The 22,788-nt window shown below is 43.0% G+C and overlaps 3 protein-coding genes across 4 annotated transcripts in view; all 3 read left to right on the top strand.

The window, feature by feature from the left end:
• Positions 1–9,143, top strand: part of taok2a (TAO kinase 2a) — a 19,035-nt gene extending 9,892 nt beyond the window's left edge. Inside the window, exons 12-20 of one of the 2 annotated variants that reach the window (XM_068725830.1) lie at positions 9–218; positions 409–537; positions 1,315–1,551; positions 1,651–1,779; positions 1,863–2,066; positions 2,311–2,550; positions 3,069–3,281; positions 4,113–4,295; positions 4,400–9,143. In XM_068725830.1, coding sequence (XP_068581931.1) covers positions 9–218; positions 409–537; positions 1,315–1,551; positions 1,651–1,779; positions 1,863–2,066; positions 2,311–2,550; positions 3,069–3,281; positions 4,113–4,295; positions 4,400–5,446 — 2,592 coding nt within the window. In that variant the 3' untranslated portion in view covers positions 5,447–9,143. Of the gene's footprint in view, positions 1–8; positions 219–408; positions 538–1,314; positions 1,552–1,650; positions 1,780–1,862; positions 2,067–2,310; positions 2,551–3,068; positions 3,291–4,112; positions 4,296–4,399 lie in introns of both variants that reach the window. The other variant, XM_068725829.1, reaches the window with a different exon arrangement.
• A 3,383-nt stretch (positions 9,144–12,526) lies between these two features.
• On the top strand, positions 12,527–17,306 carry LOC137884065 (CDP-diacylglycerol--inositol 3-phosphatidyltransferase-like). Its single transcript, XM_068725736.1, has 6 exons — positions 12,527–12,595; positions 14,042–14,176; positions 14,269–14,422; positions 16,265–16,346; positions 16,553–16,634; positions 16,974–17,306. The coding sequence occupies exons 1-6, from the start codon at positions 12,553–12,555 to the stop codon at positions 17,114–17,116; spliced, it is 639 nt and encodes a 212-aa protein (XP_068581837.1). The 5' UTR covers positions 12,527–12,552; the 3' UTR covers positions 17,117–17,306.
• A 1,473-nt stretch (positions 17,307–18,779) lies between these two features.
• cdipt (CDP-diacylglycerol--inositol 3-phosphatidyltransferase (phosphatidylinositol synthase)) lies at positions 18,780–22,762 on the top strand. Its single transcript, XM_068725803.1, has 6 exons — positions 18,780–18,974; positions 19,619–19,753; positions 19,846–19,999; positions 20,608–20,689; positions 20,814–20,895; positions 21,236–22,762. Exons 1-6 carry the CDS (start codon positions 18,932–18,934, stop codon positions 21,376–21,378), a joined length of 639 nt encoding a protein of 212 aa, XP_068581904.1. The 5' UTR covers positions 18,780–18,931; the 3' UTR covers positions 21,379–22,762.
• The last annotated feature ends 26 nt before the right edge of the window (positions 22,763–22,788 follow it).

Here is a 22,788-nt window from a genome sequence, read left to right as displayed (position 1 = left end):
GGCGTCAGGAGGTGGAGACGTACCTGCTGCGGACGGGAACGGTCAACAGCATGGAGAGCTCCCAGTCGGTGCCCAGTATGTCCATCTCGGCCAGTTCCCAGAGCAGCTCGGTCAACAGTCTGGCCGACGCCTCCGACGACAGCAGCAACGAGATGGCCATGATGCAGGAGGGCGAGCACACCGTCACCTCCAACAGCTCCATCATCCACCGACCCACGGTACGACCCGGCCCGAACGCCTCCTCGCGTAGACACGACACCTCCAGTAGCTTCATTCTCAGTTTGGACATTCAAGATTGTTTTTGGAAACTTGTCTTAGAAAAAGAGGTTCAACGGATCATGAATCACGGATCAGACTTTTAGAGATCACTGATCCCTATCACCTCCTCTTCCTCCTCCTCTTCCTCAGGGTCAGGATAACATCTATGATGACCCGTACCAGCCAGAGATGGACCAACCTCAGGCTCCCTCAGCTGGACGCCGTCGAGCTTATTACCGCAACCGGGACCACTTTGCCACCATCCGAACCGCCTCCTTGGTAAGTCTTCCTCATCCTCTTCTTCTCCCTCTCCTTCCTCCTCTTCCTGTTCCTCTTCCTCATCCTATCCCTCTTCCTCTCCCTCCTCTTCCTCCTCTTCTTCCTCCTTTCCCTCTTCCTCCTTCTATTTCTCCTCCTCCTCTTCTTCTCCCTCTCCTTCCTCCTCTTCCTATTTCTGTTCCTCCTCTCCCTCTTCCTCCTCCTCCTCTCCCTCTTCCTCCTCTCCCTCTCCTTCCTCTTCCTCCTATTCCTCCTCTCCTTCCTCCTCTTCCTCTTCTTCTCCCTCTCCTTCCTCCTCTTCCTGTTCCTCTTCCTCCTCTTCCTCTTCCTCTTATTCCTCCTCATCCTCCTCTCCTTCCTCCTCTCTCTCCTCTTCCTTTTCTTCTCCCTCTCCTTCCTCCTATTCCTGTTCCTCTCCATCTTCCTCCTTCTATTCCTCCTCTTCCTCCTCCTCTTCCTCCTCCTCCTCGAGGTGTTTGTTGGTTTTCTGGTCAAAATGAATCCAGATTCTCATCTTCTGAATCTTAAAGACTTTATTCTCATATTTTATGTTGTTGTTGTTCCGGTGAAGAAAGAGACGCTCCAGTCTGAATGTGATCATATTATATTTCAGTTTAGTTCAGCAGCAGAAGTCTCAAAGTGTTTAAATAACACTTGTGCTCAACATCTGTTCACAAACATCTTCATAAGACGGTTGGCTCCATCAGGTTTCAGATGAACTCCTGGCATCAGACGCCCGTGTTTCAGCCCCCCGTTCCTCTCTCCCCCTCTTCACAGGTGACCCGTCAGATCCAGGAGCACGAGCAGGGCTCGGCTCTGCGGGAGCAGATGTCCGGGTACAAGCGCATGAGGCGGCAGCACCAGAAGCAGCTGATGGGGCTGGAGAACAAGCTGAAGGCGGAGATGGACGAGCACCAGCTGAAGCTGGACAAAGAGCTGGAGAACCAGAGGAACAGCTTCTCCACCGAGGCCGACAAGCTGTCCAAGAAGCACCAGGCCATCCTGGAGAAAGAGGTGACCTCCTACAGCTCGTGTTATGAAGTTAAACAGATCGTAATTCAAGTGTCACCTGATGTTTGGTGACCCTCGGCCTCTTTGTTTTGTGTGCCGCAGGTGAAAGCAGCTCTGACCGAAGAGAAGAAGTTCCAGCAGCACATTCTGGGCCAGCAGAAGAAAGAGCTGACCAGTTTACTGGAGTCACAGAAACGCCAGTATCGCCAGCGCAAAGACCAGCTGAAAGAGGTCAGAACCGAAACACACAGGGTAGAAATCACCGCTGCGCGACCGAGAAACCGGTAGACTGAGTCTTTCCTTCGTCTGAACAGGAGCTGAGTGAGAACCAGTCGACCCCGAAGAGGGAGAAGCAGGAGTGGCTGATCCGTCAGAAGGAGTGCCTGCAGCAGATGCAGGCGGAGGAGGAGGCCAGCCTGCTGCGGAGGCAGCGGCAGTACTACGAGCTGCAGTGTCGCCAGTACAAGAGGAAGATGCTGCTGGCTCGACACAACCTGGAGCAGGACCTGCTGAGGGAGGTACGGACGCTCCGAATCCACTTTTATTCATCTAGAAACGAGCCGTTTGTGATTATGTTTTGGTAAAAAGTCGTCTTATTCTGTAGAACACAAATACTCAAAGAACCAGGATTTAAATTGGATGATTTCCTCAAATCGTCCGCTGATACTTTGTAAGAACATAAAAGACAATTTAATGCTTCTTCTTCTCCGTTCTTCTTCTTCTTCTTTCCCTCGTCCCGTGGTTCCGCCGGTCCTCCACCAGGACCTGAACAAGAAGCAGACCCAGAAGGACCTGGAGTGTGCCATGCTGCTGCGCCACCACGAGTCCACCCAGGAGCTGGAGTTCAGGCAGCTGGGCTCGGTGCAGCGGACCCGGGCCGACCTGATCCGGACGCAGCACCAGACCGAGCTGACCAACCAGATGGAGTACAACAAGCGGCGCGAGCAGGAGCTGAGGCAGAAACACACCGTGGAGGTCCGGCAGCAGCCCAAGAGCCTCAAAGTAAGAAGGGAACCTGAGACCAAGTGTGGAGAACTTCATGGTGATTTAAACCCTCTGAACCCCAAAACAGCGTCGGCCACATTTTACTCTCTGCGGTCTTGATCGTCACATGACTGTTGGTCTCAGATGAATCAATCATGACTTCATAGTTTCACTGAGGAGCTCAGATTTTGGGGCGAGGTTTTAAATGAGACATGTTTTTGATGAAATATCACAATTTCTGATGTGTTCATCTCACATGATGTGTTCAAGGACCATCAGAAAGACCGGAAATCTGATGATAATGTCGTTTTTTAAAGATTCTAGCTGTGTAAAGGGTGTAGTTTTGGTGATTGTTTAAAGAAAACATGCTTCTTGGGTTTTGTGGTTCAGAGGGTTAAGAATCAGCTTCAGCTCTCAAATCAAAGATGGCTCCTTTTAAACTTCAGCATGTCGATTTAATTCAGATCAAATCAATAAATCAAACTCAATAAATCAAAATCAAACCCTCACTGACTGTAATTAACATCTTGTTTCAGTCCAAAGAGATGCAGATCAAGCGTCAGTTCCAGGAGACCTGTAAGATCCAGACCCGTCAGTACAAAGCCCTGAGGAACCACCTGCTGGAGAGCACTCCCAAATCCGACCACAAGGCCGTCCTCAAACGCCTCAAAGATGAGCAGACGCGTAAGCTGGCCATCCTGGCCGAGCAGTACGACCACTCCATCAACGACATGCTGTCCACACAGGCTGTGAGTAAGGCAAGGAAACTCCGCGCACCTTCTGCACCTTCTGCACCTCAACACAACTGCAGAACCAATGAATTACTAATTGGTAGAAATCGCACGAAAATATTTGTTATGTTACCAACGTAATCATGAACGAGGACGTATGAAGACGACCAAACAGAGCGGGAGGTGGATGAGTCCAACAACAAGTTAGTTCCCTGTGAGGAACAAGAAGTCAATGTTGTTTTTGTCACGTAACGTGCGCAGCGTGGTAACGTGCGCAACGTAGTAATGTACGTAATGTGCCTAACATAGTAACGTGCGTAATGTAGTAACATGCGCAACGTAGCAATGTGCGCAACATAGTAATGTGCGTTACGTGCCTAACATAGTAACGTGCGCAACGTAGTAATGTGCGTAACGTAGCAATGTGCGCAACATAGTAATGTACGTAATGTGCCTAACATAGTAACGTGCGTAATGTAGTAACATGCGCAACATAGCAATGTGCGCAACATAATAATGTGCGTTACGTGCCTAACATAGTAACGTGCGCAACGTAGTAACATGTGCAACGTAGTAACGTGCGTAACGTAGTATTGTGCGTAACGTAGTATTGTGCGTAACGTAGTAACATGCACAACGTAGTAATGTGTACCTAACGTGCGCAACGTAGTAACTAAGGTCAGTTTCCTGTGATAAAATAAATAATCTTTCTGTTTTATGAAAGAAGAAAGGAAAATCTGATTAAGAAACGTACGTGGACATAATTTCCTGTCGTCGTCATCATCCTCCTCATCCTGACGCTCTTCTTCTTCTTCTTCTTCTTCTTCTTCTTCGTTCCCCCTCCCACAGCTGCGTCTGGATGAGACCCAGGAGGCCGAGTACCAGGTCCTGAGGATGCAGCTGCAGCAGGAGCTGGAGCTGCTGAACGCCTACCAGAGCAAGATCAAGATCCACACCGACACCCAACACGAGAGGGAGGTGAAGGACCTGGAGCAGAGGGTGTCCATCCGCCGGGCGCTGCTGGAGCAACGGGTAGGAAACGGGTTTCACATTTTACTGTTGTTGTTGTTGTTGTTGTTGTTGTTGTTGTTGTTGTTGTTGCCTGCGTCTCTAACGTGGTAGACGTGTGTCGTCAGATCGAGGAGGAGATGCTGTCCCTGCAGAACGAGCGCTCGGAGCGGATCCGGACCCTCCTGGAGCGCCAGGCCCACGAGATCGAGGCCTTCGACTCGGAGAGCATGCGTCTGGGCTTCAGCAACATGGCGCTGAGCGGCATCCCGGCCGAGGCCTTCAACCAGGGCTACCCGACGCCCAGCCCGTCCTCGGGCTCCGGCGGCTGGCCCTCCAGGCCGGTGCCGCGCTCCGGCAGCCACTGGAGCCACAGCGTCCAGAACTCGGTGACCACGCCGTCGTGGCGCAGCCAGAACCACGGAGGAGGAGGAGGAGGTGGTGGAGGTGGCAGCTTCATCCGCGCAGAGTCCATCACTTCCTCCCACGGCCTCGGCCGGGACAGCGAGATGCACAAGAGCAGCATCAGGGGCCACCCGTCCTCCTCTTCCTCCCACTCCTCCCACTCTTCCCACTCCTCCTCTTCCTCCTCCCACCATCACCACCACCACCACCACCAGCAGCAGCAGCAGCACCAGCAGCAGCAGCAGCACCAACAGCAGCAGCAGCAGCACCAGCAGCACTACCTCCCCCAGCACTACCAGCACCACCAGAGCACGCCGCAGCTGTACCGCGAGAGCCACGACGGCCGGGAGCGCGACCGCTCCAGGGAGTGGGTGGGAGGAGGTGGAGGAGGAGGAAGCGGAGGAGGAGGAGGCGGCGGCCACTACCCCCACCACTCCCAGCTGCATCACCACCACCACCACCTCGCCACACACGCCTCCTCACAGTCCTTGGCTCTCCTGCCTCCCCCGCCGCCGCCTCCCCCGATCTCCCTCTCCATCTCCTCCTCCCCGCCCTCCTCCGCCTCCTCCTCTTCGTCGTCTCAGGGAGGCTACGGCGGCGGCCTGAGCATCAGGGGCCCCGGCCTGATGGCCCTCAGGAACAGCCCCCAGCCTCTGAGGAGGACGGCCTCCGGAGGGCCGGGGGGAGGCGGGGGGAGCGACGGAGGGCTGAGCCGGAGCACGTCGGTCACCTCCCACATCTCCAACGGGTCGCACCTCTCTTACTCCTGAAACTCCGCCTCCTGAGGTCTGACATCAGAGAGCATTTAAGCCGTTTGTTTTAAGAGGAAAAGTAAAAGAAAATGTAAAAACACATTTTAAATTTAAGTAGATTTAAACGTCTTCTTTCTCCAAGTGTTCCGGGACTTTAAATAGTTCCTGATGCTCAAAAATAAACCGAGAGGAAGACATTTTTATTATTTTAGTTTTTATAAGTTAGGACAGATAAAAACCCTGAGTATTAAGATCACTGTTAGAAAGAAGCTGCACAGAAACGGTGACCAAAACAAAACGATAAAGAAAAAGATCTGAGGGTTTAACTGACACTCGCGGTGCTTTCAAAGACCACTGTAAACTATGTAAATAACGGTTGTTTGTTTTTTTGTTTCATACGTTTTTCTTTTGTAGTGATAAATAAGATTCTGTAAACTGATGAAACACACTGCCACCTCGTTTGACCCGAGTGACTCCGCCCCTTTACGGTCTTCTTAAAGGGACAGTCCGACATTTTACGTCCACGGCTATAAAATGAGCTCGTTGTGCTGCTTCAGTGAGAGGACGAAGAGGACGAGCTCTTCATCAATGCTGAGATTAAAAAACGCTGAATAGTTTCAGGTTTGAGGCGTAAAATCATTTCATAACAAGACAAGGAAAGTTTATTTATAAAAACACATTTCAGACACATAAATACACAAAATAAGAGAGTTAATACTAGACATCGATACAAAAACATGACTTACATTCATACAAATAATTCTGCTCTCTGATTCACATCTTTGGTTCTTAAACCGTGTTCCAGATTAGTTTTTATTTAGTTTATTTTATTATATATATTTTTTACACATTTTGTAGTCAAGAGAAAACAGGAGAGTATAAAATGTAACATTTCAAAGATTGTAAAATCTTTTTCATACAATCTGAATTCTGTACATCTTTGTGTACTTGTACTCGTGATGTCATACACTAAAACGAGTTCTGACTCTTTGATCTTTAAGTTTCTGTTCTGAAGATTATTCTCCAAATTCACCTTTTGTTCTAGAAAACAGGAAATAACAACATTTCATCACAGTTTTTGTGTTTAAAAAGATGAACCCATTGTTAAAATAGTTGGCGATTATTTTTCTGTCGATCAACTTATTAATTATTCGTCTAATTGATGAGTCAGCTGATCGTTTCAGGTTTCATCTCGTCTGCAAATAAGAAAAATGTCGGACTGTTCCTTTTTAAAGGGACACCGGAGAGTTTTAGAGAGAGCCGAGCGGTGTGTGTGTGTGTGTGTGTGTGTGTGTGTGTGTGTGTGTGTGTGTGTGTGTGTGTGTGTGTGTGTGTGTGTGTGTGTGTGTGTGTGTGTGTGTGTGTGTGTGTGTACACACGCGCTGGCGGCTCCCCTCCTCCGTAGTTTCCCTTCCTCACAGTCTTCATGTGTAGATGATGAAGATGAGATGGAGACGATGAATGATAGAGAAGATGAGATGGTGTTGCGTTTACAGACGGGTTCGGCTGCATGGACGTTTGTGTACAGGCATTTGTATGAATACCATGAACACTATCTATTTATATAAATGTGAGAAACCTGACGATTGTTCACTTTGACTTGTACTTATGTGTGTACATAGAGCACTAACGGAGCCTGTTAGAGAAACAATAACAATAATAATAATAAGGATTCTAGAGTCATAGATGACGTCGTTATTATTTCCTCTGCTGCAGCTGGAATATTTATGTCTACGCCCATTTTTTTAAAAGATGTAATTGCCATTGTTGACCACTAGGTGGGGGGAATAAGAGCAATGTTACTGTGATCGAGCTATAGAAGAGACTTTCTGAGGAGGACTACGTTTCCCAGCATTCCTCTGGAGGGCTACACTTCTGGGCCTGCCATCCTCTTTTCTTTTCTTTTTTTGAGCCAGTATTGAAATGTGGAGCGTCAACACAGCTGAATATTAATAACAATGTTCTCCAGATTCTCTCTCAAAGTTTGGTGCCATGTTTTTATTTCTTCAGTCGTGTGAAGAATAAAAACAAACTGTAACATATGGAGCCGCAAAGTGTTCACTGTTACATCAGTTAAATAGATATAAATAGTTTTATGGATTTAAGTTCTGTAAAATCTATAAATAAACCAACGATTTGTGCGAAAAAATTAACAAAAATCTGCTTATTTTTATTTCGTTATAAACATTCTTTTTTTATTTATTTTTGGCATTTTTCTCCGTGACAAGTTGTATTTAAGAAAATAATTAAACCTCGTTATTATTAATGTTATTTCATCTTCACAATAACCTATATTTTGGCCTTCAAAAGTATTTTTTTTATTTTTAGATTTGGATTTTTAAATCTGTATTTAATCCCACTTTACTTCATAAAATGTTATTTTTATTCCTGTTTTAGTTTATAATTAAAAGAAACATGAAATAAAAATATACATATCTTTTCATGATGAAGAGTTGAGGTTTTATATTTATAAGTGATTTTCTTATTTATTTATCTGATGCTGAACACTTTGTGGATCTTTATGAGCAGAACAGTTATAGATCTATAATAACTATAAAATAATACTTTGGCTCGTTTCCCGTTTTGAAAGCGAGAAGAAGCTGGAAACTGTTTTTTTAAATGTCGTGCTGGACGTTCAATCCCTCGAGGGACGTTTGTGAGATTTCATTTTGCCAACTTTTTTATTTTAAATGTTTTATTTTGTAAAGAGTTTGAGAGCCGATCATTCTGCCATTTAAAGCTGTGAGCAGTTCACTGACATCAGGAATTCTGTGTTCTTGCGTCCTCGACTTTTAGGGAACGTTTTGGGAAATGTTCTTGTTCTCTGTCCGTTCAGAGCAGCAGCTCGTGGTTCTTTGTATTATCAGATTAGTTTCTCACATTTAAGAGCTGAAACAATTTGTTTCATGAGTGAAGAGTTTTCATTATTGATTTTTATTTTTATCAACCAAATGCCCCAAATATAGCTTCTGAAATGTTTAGAATTTCAATCTTTTTCTGTTTCATATCTTTAACAGAATATATTTTTAGGTTTTGGTCGACATTTTATAAAGTAAACAATCGATAAATTAAAGATAAGATCAAGTCTGTTTGTATGATTAATTAATTGATTGTTTCATAAAATATTCTTCAAATGTCTCGTTTTGTCCGACCAACAGATTTTCAGTTTATTGTCACTGAAAACAGAGAAAATGAATGAATTGATGATTAATCTGTCACTTATTTTAAGTTCTTTATTAACTAATTATTTCAGCTCTCATTTATTCACCTTTTTTTTCATGTTTGGAGCCTAAAAAAACTGAACTCTGTGGTGCATTCAGGGGCAGTTTGACATCTGAAAACTGAAGAAGCAAATGTGATCCAGAAGAGAAACAACAAACAAACTTGTAGAAAAATTAGCATATGGCAGAAAACGAGCAAATTTCCCAAAATGCATTGCTGTGATGAAGAGTTCCTTTACCTTTTTTTTTTTTTTTCTTTCACGTCCAAAAAGCAGAGACACCCTCCGACTGTTTGTTTGTTTGAGGCCAGCGGGAGGATGAACGGAAGGATGAAGATGAAGAAGATGAGTCTGTATAAATGTGTGATGGATGGATTTAAAGCCGTTTTTACAGCAGGAGGTCGAGTTTGAGACGTTCAGGTTCAAAATGTTTGAGACGAGTTGTACAGAAACGTAACAAAATCATTTTGGAGAAATAAATGAAGAAAAACAGAAGTGTTGGTTTGTTTTCATTGTTTTCATATTTTATTTATCCATAAATGTTTTACATCAAATACACATTTTCAAGGTTATCGGCTGAGAAAAATGACGTCATTGAATTATAATGTAGATTCATTTTGTTTAATAAAAATATCCTGTTCCTTCAACATCAAATTATTTGATTAAATATATAAAATGTATTTTACAAACATAGAGCCTGGAGGGCCCCGCCAGAATAATAGTCTGCATTTCTTTTTTTATCATGTTTCTAGTAAAATTAATAAAAAATATTTTATATATATATATATGCAATGTCATAAATATATGCGTGTATTTATGTGTATATATATATATATAAACATATATATATATATATATATTAGTGCTGGGCAAGTTAATGCATTAATATCACGTTATTTAAATTTTTGTATTATTGAGCGGACATTTTTAACAAGAACCGGGCAGCATCGGTGAACAGCTGTGTGTGTGTGTGTGTGTGTGTGTGTGTGTGTGTGTGTGTGTGTGTGTGTGTGTGTGTGTGTGTGTGTGTGTGTGTGTGTGTGTGTGTGTGTGTGTGTGTGTGTGTGTGTGTCATCTCTTCCTGCCGCCCCCCCTTCACTCCGTCACCGTCGGTCCCTCCTGTCTCACACACACGATCGTCTCGTTACAGGATCAAACGTGACAATATCAAAATACATATTGTCGTGTTTTTAAATAAACATATAAGCGCGTGAGAACAAACTGCTCTTAAATCTTTATTAGCAGAACTCCACATGCAGGGACAGACTCCCTCCACATTCCATGCTTCACCTACAGTTGTGGTCAAAAGTTTCCATACACTTGTAAAGAACATAATGTCATGGCTCTCTTGAGTTTCCAGTTATTTCTACAACTCTGATTTTTCTCTGATAGAGTGATTGGAACAGATACTTCTTTGTCACAAAAAACATTCATGAAGTTTGGTTCTTTCATGTCTTTATTATGGGTTAACAGAAAAAGTGATCAAATCTGCTGGGTCAAAAATATACATACAGCAGTGCTAATATTTGGTTACATGTCCCTTGGCCATTTTCACTTCAATTAGGCTCTTTTGGTAGCCATCCACAAGCTTCTGGCAAGCTTCTCGTTGAATCTTTGACCACTCCTCTTGACAGAATTGGTGCAGTTCAGTTAAATTTGATGGCTTTCTGACATGGACTTGTTTCTTCAGCATTGTCCACATGTTCTCAATGGGATTTAAGTCAGGACTTTGGGAAGGCCATTCTAAAACCCTAATTCTAGCCTGATTTAGCCATTCCACTACCACTTTTGATGTGTGTTTGGGGTCATTGTCCTGTTGGAACACCCAACTGCGCCCAAGACCCAACCTTCGGGCTGATGATTTTAGGTTATCTTGAAGAATTTGAAGGTAATCCTCCTTCTTCATTATCCCATTTCCTCTCTGTAAAGCACCAGTTCCATTGGCAGCAAAACAGCCCCACAGCATAATACTACCACCACCGTGTTTGACGGTAGGCATGGTGTTCTTGGGGTTAAAGGCCTCACCTTTTCTCCTCCAAACATATTGCTGGGCATTGTGGCCAAACAGCTCGATTTTTGTTTCGTCTGACCACAGAACTTTCCTCCAGAAGGTCTTATCTTTGTCCACGTGATCAGCAGCAAACTTCAGTCGAGCCTTAAGGTGCCGCTTTTGGAGCGAGGGCTTCCTTCTTGCACGGCAGCCTCTCAGTCCATGGAGATGCAAAACACGCTTGACTGTGGACACTGACACCTGTGTTCCAGCAGCTTCTAATTCTTGGCAGATCTGCTTTTTGGTGGTTCTCGGTTGACTCTTCACCCTCCTGACCAATTTTCTCTCAGCAGCAGGTGATAGCTTGCGTTTTCTTCCTGATCGTGGCAGTGACAAAACAGTGCCATGCACTTTATACTTACAAACAATTGTTTGCACTGTTGCTCTTGGGACCTGCAGCTGCTTTGAAATGGCTCCAAGTGACTTTCCTGACTTGTTCAAGTCAATGATTCGCTTTTTCAGATCCATGCTGAGCTCCTTTGACTTTCCCATTGTAGCGTTTGTGGGCGTTTGTATCCAATGAGCCCTATTTAAATGGCCTCAGAGAAGTCACCAGCTGTAGTCACTCATAATCACTCACAAGAAGTTAAGAGGCCATGCTATGAAGCTCATTTCATTGACACAACTTTCTAAGTCACCAGAATTGCTAATTCATGTTGCTGTATGTATATTTTTGACCCAGCAGATTTTGTCACTTTTTCTGTTAACCCATAATAAAGTTATGAAAGAACCAAACTTCATGAATGTTTTTTGTGACAAAGAAGTATCTGTTCCAATCACTCTATCAGAGAAAAATCAGAGTTGTAGAAATAACTGGAAACTCAAGAGAGCCATGACATTATGTTCTTTACAAGTGTATGTCAACTTTTGACCACAACTGTATGTACATTCCCCTGGGTCCTAAGTCCCTCCGGTACAGCTTCTTATCACTCTCTATGTACATTTATAACAAATACTACACATAGTACACGGTACTCAGCGTTGCATATGTGTCTGACCAAAATACCAAAAAAAGCAACAACAAAAAAATTACTAATTTAAATTATTTTTTAGAGTTTTTAAAGTGTTTTTGTTTGGAATATGTATAATAAACATAATTTAGTTATTGCTATTGATAATTTAACAAACATAAAAAAACATGACGTAGATAGGTTTGCAGTTTTCAAGGTGTGTATTTAAATTGCATCTATTACACATGAAAATAAAGTAGTGAACACCGGCTGAATACCTATTATCAGAATCATTATAACTGTATTTTAACTGCTACTGTGTAAAGAGAACACTGCTGTTAGAAATAACCTGATTTATTTAAAGTGTTTGCAAACCAGATGTTATTGCACTTTTGTTCATATCGCAGTACTTTCAAAATACAAGTGCGCAATAGACTACTTTTGAATTCATTATTGAATTGTGCACATAACAATGAGATTAATCACAAACAAATCGTGCGATTATTCGCAATTAAAAATTGTAAGTGTTGCCCAGCACTAAGTTACTGAAGTTATTATTGATGATCAAAAAAGACTAAACTCATCTACTAATTGATTAATTTACTAACGTTTAGGCTCTAAAAATAACATAAATACATTGTGCAGTGTTAACATACAAAAAATAATTTCCACAATATTTTTTAAAGGGTTTTGTTGTGTTTTTAGTCGAGCACAAAGATATTTATTTGGGATTCTTTAACATTAAATTAGTCAACATTACGCTTTTATTTTGAAAATTCAGCTCTTCTCTTCACTCTTTTAAGAGGAAGTCATCACTCAACAAACATCCAACTGTCACTCTTAGTTTAGTTTATTTCAAACGTGTTAAAACACGAAGCTACACTGCTACGCTGAATCATCCAAGATGGCGGAGGAAAATATCTTCTTCTTTGTTCCCAATTTGATCGGTAGGTTTCCATCGTCTCTATCGTTAGCTATTGTTAGTTACAACATGTACCTCTGAGATGTAGTACAGTAAAAAGTACAATATGTACCTCTGAGATGTAGTACAGTAAAAAGTACAATATGTACCTCTGAGATGTAGTACAGTAAAAAGTACAATATGTGCCTCTGAGATGTAGTACAGTAAAAAGTACAATATGTGCCTCTGAGATGTACACTTTGTACTCCCTGATTTGAACGTCTTCAGGCTCTTTCCTCACAAGATGAGGTCACTTCATATCATCTATTTACTTGTTTTTGTCAAAACATCTTTGATGGATAAATAAATAATACGTTTTTTTAACGTCTCCATGCGTCCACTGGTTACCCCGTGTTTAACGTCACGTTGCTATGACTTGTGGGTAATTCCCTTAGGCTAAATCAGCACACCATGCTGATTTACGGAAAGGGTTCATAAAGGGCTCAAAGTGTCTGCCAGAGAGCCTCAAACACTCGACGATTTGACAGTGGGACATCCCTAAACCCTCACGGACTTCACGGGCGCGCGCCTCAAAGTCCGTGAGTCCGTATGGCAGGACGTTGGGATTTGGCCAATGATTCCAGCCTAATCGGTTGTGCATCTCCTGTTTCGATGTTATGCTGGATGAGATCTGTGCGGCCCACATCGTCCTCCGACAGTGAAAAACAGTCCTTGAACTCAAGTAGAAGCTGCCACAGTAGACTTTGTTCACTAGGAGTCAGACCACCACAGTTTTTCTGCCAGACCTCCCTCACTGCCAAGACCCTCTCACTGTCGTCAGGTGGAGAGGTGTTTGAACCCGTGTCTACCAGTGCAGAGTAGCATGTCCCTCCAATAGTCAGCAGTGGATACCAACAGTCTCCTGTCCGGGTTCGACCCAGCACCACTAGTCGCTCCAGCTGACCCAAGGCGCCAGCACACAGCATCTCTCTCTCCGTAGCTGACTCCAAAGCCTCCTGGAGCGACCCGAGACCCGGGGTGAGCCAGTGGTGTCTGGATGCGCAGGTCAGCTGGAGGCAGTGCCTGGAGGAAATGGTCCCTAGCTAATTCGCTCTGGATGGAAGGGGGCATGTGTGCGTAGGTGCGGTGAACAAGCCCCTCGATGTCATTAGCAGTGTTGCCAACTTGGCGACTTTCCGAACCCTCTTGGCAACTTTTTTTGTCAAAAGCTACTAGCGACTTGTTCTGGTGCTGTTGGAGTCTTCTGTGGTGTTTTGACTCTGACGTGTACCGTTCTACAGTTACTGTTGTGAACGGGCAGCGGGTGTTTCCGTTGGCCGCCCTGAAGCACTCTCAGGCTCGCTCAGCAGTCCCAGCTTGTCCATCACTTTCCTCTTCCCGCTTAATCTCGAGACGGCTCCCCGACCACACGTTTCTCACCGCTGATGAACGTTAGAGCTTGATGTAGTACTTGTTGTACTTGTACCTGCAGGTTACGCCCGTATCGCGTTGGCTCTGCTGTCCTTCTATCTGATGCCCTGCTGTCCGTGGACCGCCGTCTTCTGCTACCTGCTCAGCACTCTGCTGGACAACTTCGACGGCCACGCCGCCCGAGCTCTCAACCAGTGTACGTACACGTCCTCGGCTCCTTTACTTAAAAATCAGTTAACTGTTCGGTGCTTTTCTTCTAACTTCCTGTTTGTTTCATCCTTCTTTCAGGCACTAAGTTCGGGGCCATGATGGACATGCTAACGGACCGCTGTGCCACCATGTGTCTGCTGGTCAACCTGTCTCTGCTCTACCCGTCCTACACCTTCCTGTTCCAGCTCAGCATGTGTGTGGACATCGCCAGCCACTGGCTGCACCTGCACAGGTCAGTCATCGCTAGTGATGGCAAGATGAAGCTTCATGAAGCGTTGAAGCTTTCCATCCAATTGGTTCACTCGTGGGCCGAAGCTTCATGGTGCTTCATTTGCTCTACTGCACCATCAAGTGGACAATAAATGTAAAACAGTACAAAGCAGAGTGATTATAATGCCACCATGGCTTTGGTGTGTGAAGCTTTGAATTGAATAAATGAATGAATGATGTTTGTGATGCTCGAATAGATTGCAAAAAAACGCGCAATACAGTCCCAAGTCCACAAAATGTGGGGGGGATCCATTGCGTTTTGCTGCCCCTTATATTTCGAATCACACGCCAAACTCGCGAACCATTTCCTGAATCAGTCACGTGGTGCGGCCGGATCGCGAGGCTTCGAACGTCACCAAATACGTCATCAACACAAACCTTGATACGCGCTTCACAAAAATCTTCCTGGATTACTCGACACAGGCTTCGAAGCCTCGACACGGAAGGACACATCACTAGTCATCGCTAACGGGTACGCCATCGCTAACGGACAGGTACACCATCGCTAACAGGTACGCCGTCGCTAACAACGGGTACGCCATCGCTAACAACGGGTACAACATCGCTAATAACAGGTACGCCATCGCTAACAACGGGTACGCCATCGCTAACAACAGGTATGCTATCGCTAATAACGGGTACGCCATCGCTAACGGACAGGTACGCCATCGCTAACAGGTACGCCATTGCTAACAACAGGTACGCCATCGCTAACAACGGGTACGCCATCGCTAACGGACAGGTATGCCATTGCTAACAGGTACGCCATCGCTAACAACAGGTACGCCATCGCTAACAACGGGTACGCCATCGCTAACAACGGGTAAGCTATCGCTAACAACAGGTATGCCATCTCTAACAACGGGTACACCATTGCTAATAATGGGTACGCCATCGCTAATAACGGGTACGCCATCGCTAACAACAGGTATGCCATCGCTAATAACGGGTACGCCATCGCTAACGGACAGGTACGCCATCGCTAACAACGGGTACGCCATCGCTAACAAAAAATACGCTATCGCTAACAACAGGTATGCCATCTCTAACAACAGGTACGCCATCGCTAATAACAGGTACGCCATCGCTAACAATGGGTATGCCATCGCTAATAATGGGTACGCCATCGCTAACAACAGGTACGCCATCGCTAACAACGGGAACGCCATCGCTAACAACAGGTACGCCATCGCTAACGGGTACGCAATCGCTAGCAACAGGTACGTCATCACTAACAACGGGTACGCCATCGCTAACAATGGGTAAGCCATTGCTAACAACGGGTACGCCAACGCTAACAACGGGTACGCCATCGCTAACAACGGATACACCATCGCTAACAACGGGTACGCCGTCGCTAACAACAGGTACGCCGTCACTAACAACGGATACACCATCGCTAACAACGGGTACGCCGTCGCTAACAACAGGTACGCCATCGCTAACGGGTACGCAATCGCTAGCAACAGGTACGTCATCGCTAACAACGGGTAAGCCATCGCTAACAACAGATACACCATCGCTAACAACGGGTACACCGTCGCTAACAACAGGTACGCCGTCGCTAACAACGGATACGCCGTCGCTAACAACGGATACGCCGCCGCTAACAACAGAACGTTTACGTATTTTTACAGTGTGGTATTAGTACTTCTCTCGTAGAGTCATTTTCTCATAGACTTCTATACAACCAGAGGAGTCGCCCCCTGATGGACACTAGAGAGAATGCAGCTTAACTCCTTAACAAACAATAAAATCACGATTAATAACTCACTTCATCTTCTTTTCTCTTTTATTTTCTCAGCTCAACAATAACGGGATCAGCCAGTCACAAGAGCATCGACCTCTCTGGTAACCCTGTCCTCAGGATCTACTACACCTCCGAGGTGACGAGCACACAGACACACACACACACACACACACACACACACACACACACACACACACACACACACACAGACTCTCTATCTAACACACACACACACACACACACACACACACACACACACACACACACACACACACACACACACACACAGTGTTTAGTGTGTATAGTATATATTTATACACTGAGTGTGTGTGTGTCCTGCAGCCGGTCCTCTTCGTGATGTGTACTGGGAACGAGCTCTTCTTCTGCCTCCTCTTCCTCCTCCATCACATCGAGGAACCTGCAGGTAAGAAGTTCAGCTGTACTCTGTAGTACTTCTACTACTACTACTTAATTACATTCACCTCACAACTTTTTGCACTGTGGTATTAGTACTTTTACTACAACATATTATTTTGAATGTGTAGCATTAGTACTTTTACTGTAACTCATGATTTTTACACTGTGGTATTAGAACATTTACTGTATCAAAGTATTTATACTGTATGGTATTAGTACTTCTACTGCAGTAAAGGTACCTGGGTACCTCCCCTCCTCCCCTGTTTTGACCTCTGTCCTGTGTGTACTCTGTGTCCTGTGTGTACTTTGTGTACTCTGTGTCCTGTGTGTACTCTGTGTACTGCAGCGTGGCTCTACTGGCTGCTGGGCCTCTGTGGGATCATCTATCTCCTGAAGACGGCCATCAGTCTGGTTCACCTGGTCACCGCCTCCCAGAACATGGCCGCCATGGACGCCGCGGAGCGGGAGAAGACCGTGAAGACGCAGTGAGAGAGAGAGAGAGAGAGAGAGAGAGAGGGAGAGAGAGAGAGAGAGGAGTGAAATCCACCACGTTTTTCATTTATTCTTTATTATTTGAAGGGTTGTGCTCCTAAAACACGACGAGAAACAGAACAAAGTTTTATGACCAAATATGTAAACGTCAGATTATTAACTTTTCACAGACTAAAGTTCAACTGTTGATCCGTCTGAGCTTCATTTATTTATTATACCACAATATAAAATGACAAAGATGAATGCGTCATCACGCTTCACTCACAGATGTAATCCACACTTTTGTTTTATTTTATTCTGAGATCAAACAACAGACTCAATAACATATTTATTAAATATACATGATATGATAACATTAAGCTCTCCTCGCATGGTTTCCTCCATGCATCCCTGCTGGGAGGGACTAAGACGCAAGGAAAGGACCCAAGTGAGGGAAACGGGGATGCAATTAAGAGACTTGGGATGTACCCCAGGAGGATGTTGTTAAAGGGGAGGCGCGTGCTGCAGTCTGCACGCTGTGGGCTGCGTCACATGACGTCACTACCCAACCAATCGGACCCGCGCTGTGTTCTCTGAGACCGGAAATAGATATTCTGTCTTTCAAAATAAAAGGACAACGTGAATGATTGCTAGAAAAACGGCAGCGTAGGAAGTGTTCAGATCCTATACTTCAGTAAAAGTATTAAAACTACACTTTATAAATCTTTTTTACAGTAAAAGTACTTATAACACACAGTACAAATACTCTGGTACAGTAAAAATACTCATACTAATGAGTGTAATCAGTAAAACGTTATGAATAGTATTTCATCTGGAACCAGCAAATGTTTGTACATTAAAAACGACCGTTAAAATCATTTAAAATTAATTTTCTGTCAATCCATTAATTGATTAGTGTATTAATAGTCTAATGTATTAATTGGCTAATTAATTAATGGACTAATGGTTTCTTGTGTAAACTGTTGGGAAGTTTAATTTTAAAACTAAACATCATATTTTATGAACTCTTCATGTGTTTTGTGTGTAAAAATACTTATTTGAAAAGTAATTAAATCTATCTGATAAATATAGTGAAGTAAAAAGTAAAATATTAACAGAGTGAAGTAGACTCAAGTAAAGTACTAGTACCATACATTTGTACTCGAGTACAGTGTCCTTCTTGAGTAAAAGTACTAAGTTAGATTCCACCTCTGAAAACAGACAATAGTTTAGGACAGCTGATGTTTTGAAACATTTTATTTTTGTTGTCAGAAAATATGTTTAATGTTTTTCATCAGTGTTTATTTTCTATATTGAACAATAAACAAACAATAAAAAACAAAACAACACACTATGACAAGCAACAAACCAAGATATATCATAAGCTATATATCTATATATATATATGTTTCAGAAGTTATTATTGATGATCGAAATAGATTAAACTCATCTACTAATTGATTAATTTACAAACTTTTAGGCTCTAAAAATAACATAAACACATTGTGCAGTGTTAACATACAAAAAATTATTTCCACAATATTTTTTAAAGGGCTTTGTTGTGTTTTTAGTAGAGCACAAAGATATTTATTTGGGATTCTTTAACATTAAATTAGTCAACATTACGCTTTTATTTTGAAAATGCAGCGGAAGTCGTGCTCTTGTTGTTGCTGCCCGGAAACAGAAACTTGATGTTTCTCTTCTGTGAGGAAGTCATCACTCAACAAACATCAAACTGTCGCTCTTAGTTTAGTTTCTCTTTCAAACACGCGTTAAAACACAAAGCTACACAGACATTAAAAACGACGGAGAAGAAACGCTGAATCATCCAAGATGGCGGAGGAAAATATCTTCTTCTTCGTTCCCAATTTGATCGGTAGGTTTCCATCGTCTCTAGCGTTAGCTAGTTTAGCATTAGCCTTTACACAGTGATTCTGTTGGAAGACAAATCACACCAGATTAACCATGACGTCATCTATCTATCTCAGGTGACGTCACACGGATTCAAGTTTATTTTGTATTATTTACCTTTTATTTCGTTTATTGTTATTGTTTATTGTTGTACTTTTAGCTTTTTTAGCCTCCAGAATACAATATTTACCTCTGAGATGTAGTACAGTAAAAAGTACAATATGTACATCTGAGATGTAGTATATTAAAAAGTACAATATGTACTTCTGAGATGTAGTACAGTAAAAAGTATAATATTTACCTCTGAGATGTAGTACAGTAAGAAGTACAATATTTACCTCTGAGATGTAGTACAGTAAGAAGTGCAATATGTACCTCTGAGATGTAGTACAATACAAAGTACAATTTTTACTTACGAGATGTAGTACAGTAAGAAGTACAATATTTACCTCTGAGATGTAGTACAGTAAAAAGTACAATATGTGCCTCTGAGATGTAGTACAATATAGAGGTACAACATCTGAGATGTAGTGGAGTAGAAGTAGTATAAAGTAGCAGAAGCAGTCAGAGTAGAGCTCAATGTAGTACTTGTTGTACTTGTACCTGCAGGTTACGCCCGTATCGCGTTGGCTCTGCTGTCCTTCTGTCTGATGCCCTGCTGTCCGTGGACCGCCGTCTTCTGCTACCTGCTCAGCGCTCTGCTGGACGCTTTCGACGGCCACGCCGCCCGAGCTCTCAACCAGTGTACGTACACGTCCTCGGCTCCTTTACCTAAAAATCAGTTAACTGTTCGGTGCTTTTCTTCTAACTTCCTGTTTGTTTCATCCTTCTTTCAGCCACTAAGTTCGGGGCCATGATGGACATGCTAACGGACCGCTGTGCCACCATGTGTCTGCTGGTCAACCTGTCTCTGCTCTACCCGTCCTACACCTTCCTGTTCCAGCTCAGCATGTGTGTGGACATCGCCAGCCACTGGCTGCACCTGCACAGGTGAGTCATCGCTAACGGGTACGCCATCGCTAACAACAGGTACGCCATCACTAAGAGAAAGGTACGCCATCGCTAACAGAAAGGTACGCAAACGCTAACAACAGATATGCCATCACTAACAGAAAGGTACACCATCGCTAACAATGGGTACGTTATCGCTAACAACGGGTACGCCATCGTTAACAACAGGTACGCCATCGCTAACAACGGGTACGCCATCGTTAACAACAGGTACGCCATCGCTAACAACGGGTACGCCATCACTAACGGGAAACCTCTTCTTCTCTGAATGCGTTCAAACTTCTCTGTGTGAGCAACATTATTTACTTTCTGCTCCTCCTATTGGAGGACCAAGAACGTTTACGTATTTTTACAGTGTGGTATTAGTTCTTCTCTCGTAGAGTCATTTTCTCATAGACTTCTATACAACCAGAGGAGTCGCCCCCTGATGGACACTAGAGAGAATGCAGCTTTAACACATGAAGCTTTGACTTCACTTTAAAGAACCGGAGGTTGTTTCCTGATCAAACTCCTTAACAAACGTAAATAAATGTATAAAATCACGAGTAATAACTCACTTTATCTTCTTTTCTCTTTTGTTTTCTCAGCTCAACAATAACAGGATCAGCCAGTCACAAGAGCATCGACCTCTCTGGTAACCCTGTCCTCAGGATCTACTACACCTCCAAGGTGACGAGCACACAGACACACACACACACACACACACACACACACGCACACGCACACGCACACACACACAGTGTTTAGTGTGTATAGTATATATTTATACACTGAGTGTGTGTGTGTCCTGCAGCCGGTCCTCTTCGTGATGTGTGCTGGGAACGAGCTCTTCTTCTGCCTCCTCTTCCTCCTCCATCACATCCAGGAACCTGCAGGTAAGAAGTTCAGCTGTACTCTGTAGTACTTCTACTACTACTACTACTACTACTACTACTTAACTACATTCACCTCACAACTTTTTACACTGTGGTATTAGTACATTTACTCTATCAAAGTATTTATACTATATGGTATTAGTACTTATACTTATACCTGAGTATTTTTACAGTGTGGTATGAGTGCTTTTACTGCAGTAAAGGACCTGGGTACCTCCTCTCCTCCCATGTGTTGACCTGTGTCCTGTGTGTCCTGTGTGTACTTTGTGTACTCTGTGTCCTGTGTGTACTTTCTGTACTTTGTGTACTCTGTGTCCTGTGTGTACTCTGTGTACTGCAGCGTGGCTCTACTGGCTGCAGCTCCTCTGTGGGATCATCTGTCTCCTGAAGACGGCCATCAGTCTGGTTCACCTGGTCACCGCCTCCCAGAACATGGCCGCCATGGACGCCGCGGAGCGGGAGAAGACCGTGAAGACGCAGTGAGAGAGAGAGAGAGAGAGAGAGAGAGAGAGAGAGAGAGAGAGAGAGAGAGGAGTGAAATCCACCACGTTTTTCATTTATTCTTTATTATTTGAAGGGTTGTGCTCCTAAAACACGACGAGAAACAGAACAAAGTTTTATGACCAAATATGTAAACGTCAGATTATTAACTTTTCACAGACTAAAGTTCAACTGTTGATCCATCTGAGCTTCATTTATTTATTATACCACAATATAAAATGACAAAGATTAATGTGTCATCACGCTTCATTTTTATTTTATTCTGATATCAAACAACAGACTCAATAACATATTTATTAAATATACATGATATGATAGCATTAAGCTGTAGAAGGAACAAAGCAGCAGAGCTACGTCACAATCTGATAACTGTATTGATCTGTTTCCCTCTAATAAACCACTTATCTATAACTTTATAAATCATAAACAAGTTATATATAAATTATATTCATTCAGTGTTGATTCTGGCGCCATCTAGAGTAAATGTAAATAAATTAAACAGACCAACAGAAGCTACAAATTATTACTGATTCATATTTAGAATAGCTTCAGAATAACGCTTCATAGATCAGTTAATAACTGAATAAATATTGATCGTTACTCCTTGAAATGCTTCTGCAGCTTTTACATTTTTTTGACATTTATTTTAAAGCAGAAGAATATCAATAAAAACCTCACTGGCTCCTTCTGAAATGTGAATATTTGATGGTTCACGTTGTCTTTTATGACATTAAATTAAATATCTGAGAGTTTTGTGCCGTTGGTTTGGACAAAATAAGACAACCGTGATGAACATGTATCTTGTATTATTTCCTGTGGACTAAAGGATTAATCCAGAAAGTAAAAGATTTATTAATTTATTACAAAAGCTGCTTCTGTTGCTTCAGTCAAACTAAACGGCAGCTTTAAAACCAACCTTTATTCCTCATTTATTTAGTTTTTATTATTATAATTATTTAAATAATGTATTGATTGGGATGAAACTGACAACAGACCAAACAGAAAACGTTAAAAACAAACAGCGGTTTGACTCGTATTCATTTCTGGAGATTCCTGATAAGTTATTGGTGATTATTAAATGTTTGTGCTTATTTGACATTTATAATGTTAGTTTTTTAGAAGAGACGTGTTTTCTTTTTGACGTAGAAGCAGAACAGAGCTCATTAGAGTATTAGCACATTTTAAAGACCACGTGTGTTTCAAAGTGTTGGAATATAAATATGTGTTTTTGATGGAACTCATGTCCCAGAATGTATTATAATAATATAGTAAAAAAAAAAAAAAAATACAAATGTATATCAGCTGGTGATATATTATAAGTGCAGGTGGTTTGACTTAACTGTGCAAATAAAGACAATAAAAACCACATTTTTATTCTTTTCATTTCCAGAA

The sequence above is a fragment of the Cebidichthys violaceus genome, unplaced genomic scaffold (genome assembly GCF_023349555.1).
Source record: "Cebidichthys violaceus isolate CVI_PGR_0920_01 unplaced genomic scaffold, fCebVio1.0.p SCAF_36, whole genome shotgun sequence".
NCBI classification, from domain to species: Eukaryota; Metazoa; Chordata; class Actinopteri; order Perciformes; family Stichaeidae; genus Cebidichthys; species Cebidichthys violaceus.
The sequence above is the reverse complement of the archived record's forward strand: the minus strand, read 5'-3'. Positions and strand labels throughout refer to the sequence as shown.

What these genes read in the sequence shown, in the direction of transcription:
- LOC137884065 (XM_068725736.1), top strand. Translation starts at nt 12,553, where the DNA reads ATGGCGGAGGAAAATATCTTCTTCTTTGTTCCCAATTTGATCG. An exon ending in CGCCCGAGCTCTCAACCAGT is followed by an intron (nt 14,177 to 14,268) that starts GTACGTACACGT and finishes TCCTTCTTTCAG; the next exon opens with GCACTAAGTTCGGGGCCATG. An exon ending in CACTGGCTGCACCTGCACAG is followed by an intron (nt 14,423 to 16,264) that starts GTCAGTCATCGC and finishes TTATTTTCTCAG; the next exon opens with CTCAACAATAACGGGATCAG.
- cdipt (XM_068725803.1), top strand. Translation starts at nt 18,932, where the DNA reads ATGGCGGAGGAAAATATCTTCTTCTTCGTTCCCAATTTGATCG. An exon ending in CACTGGCTGCACCTGCACAG is followed by an intron (nt 20,000 to 20,607) that starts GTGAGTCATCGC and finishes TTGTTTTCTCAG; the next exon opens with CTCAACAATAACAGGATCAG. An exon ending in TCACATCCAGGAACCTGCAG is followed by an intron (nt 20,896 to 21,235) that starts GTAAGAAGTTCA and finishes TGTGTACTGCAG; the next exon opens with CGTGGCTCTACTGGCTGCAG.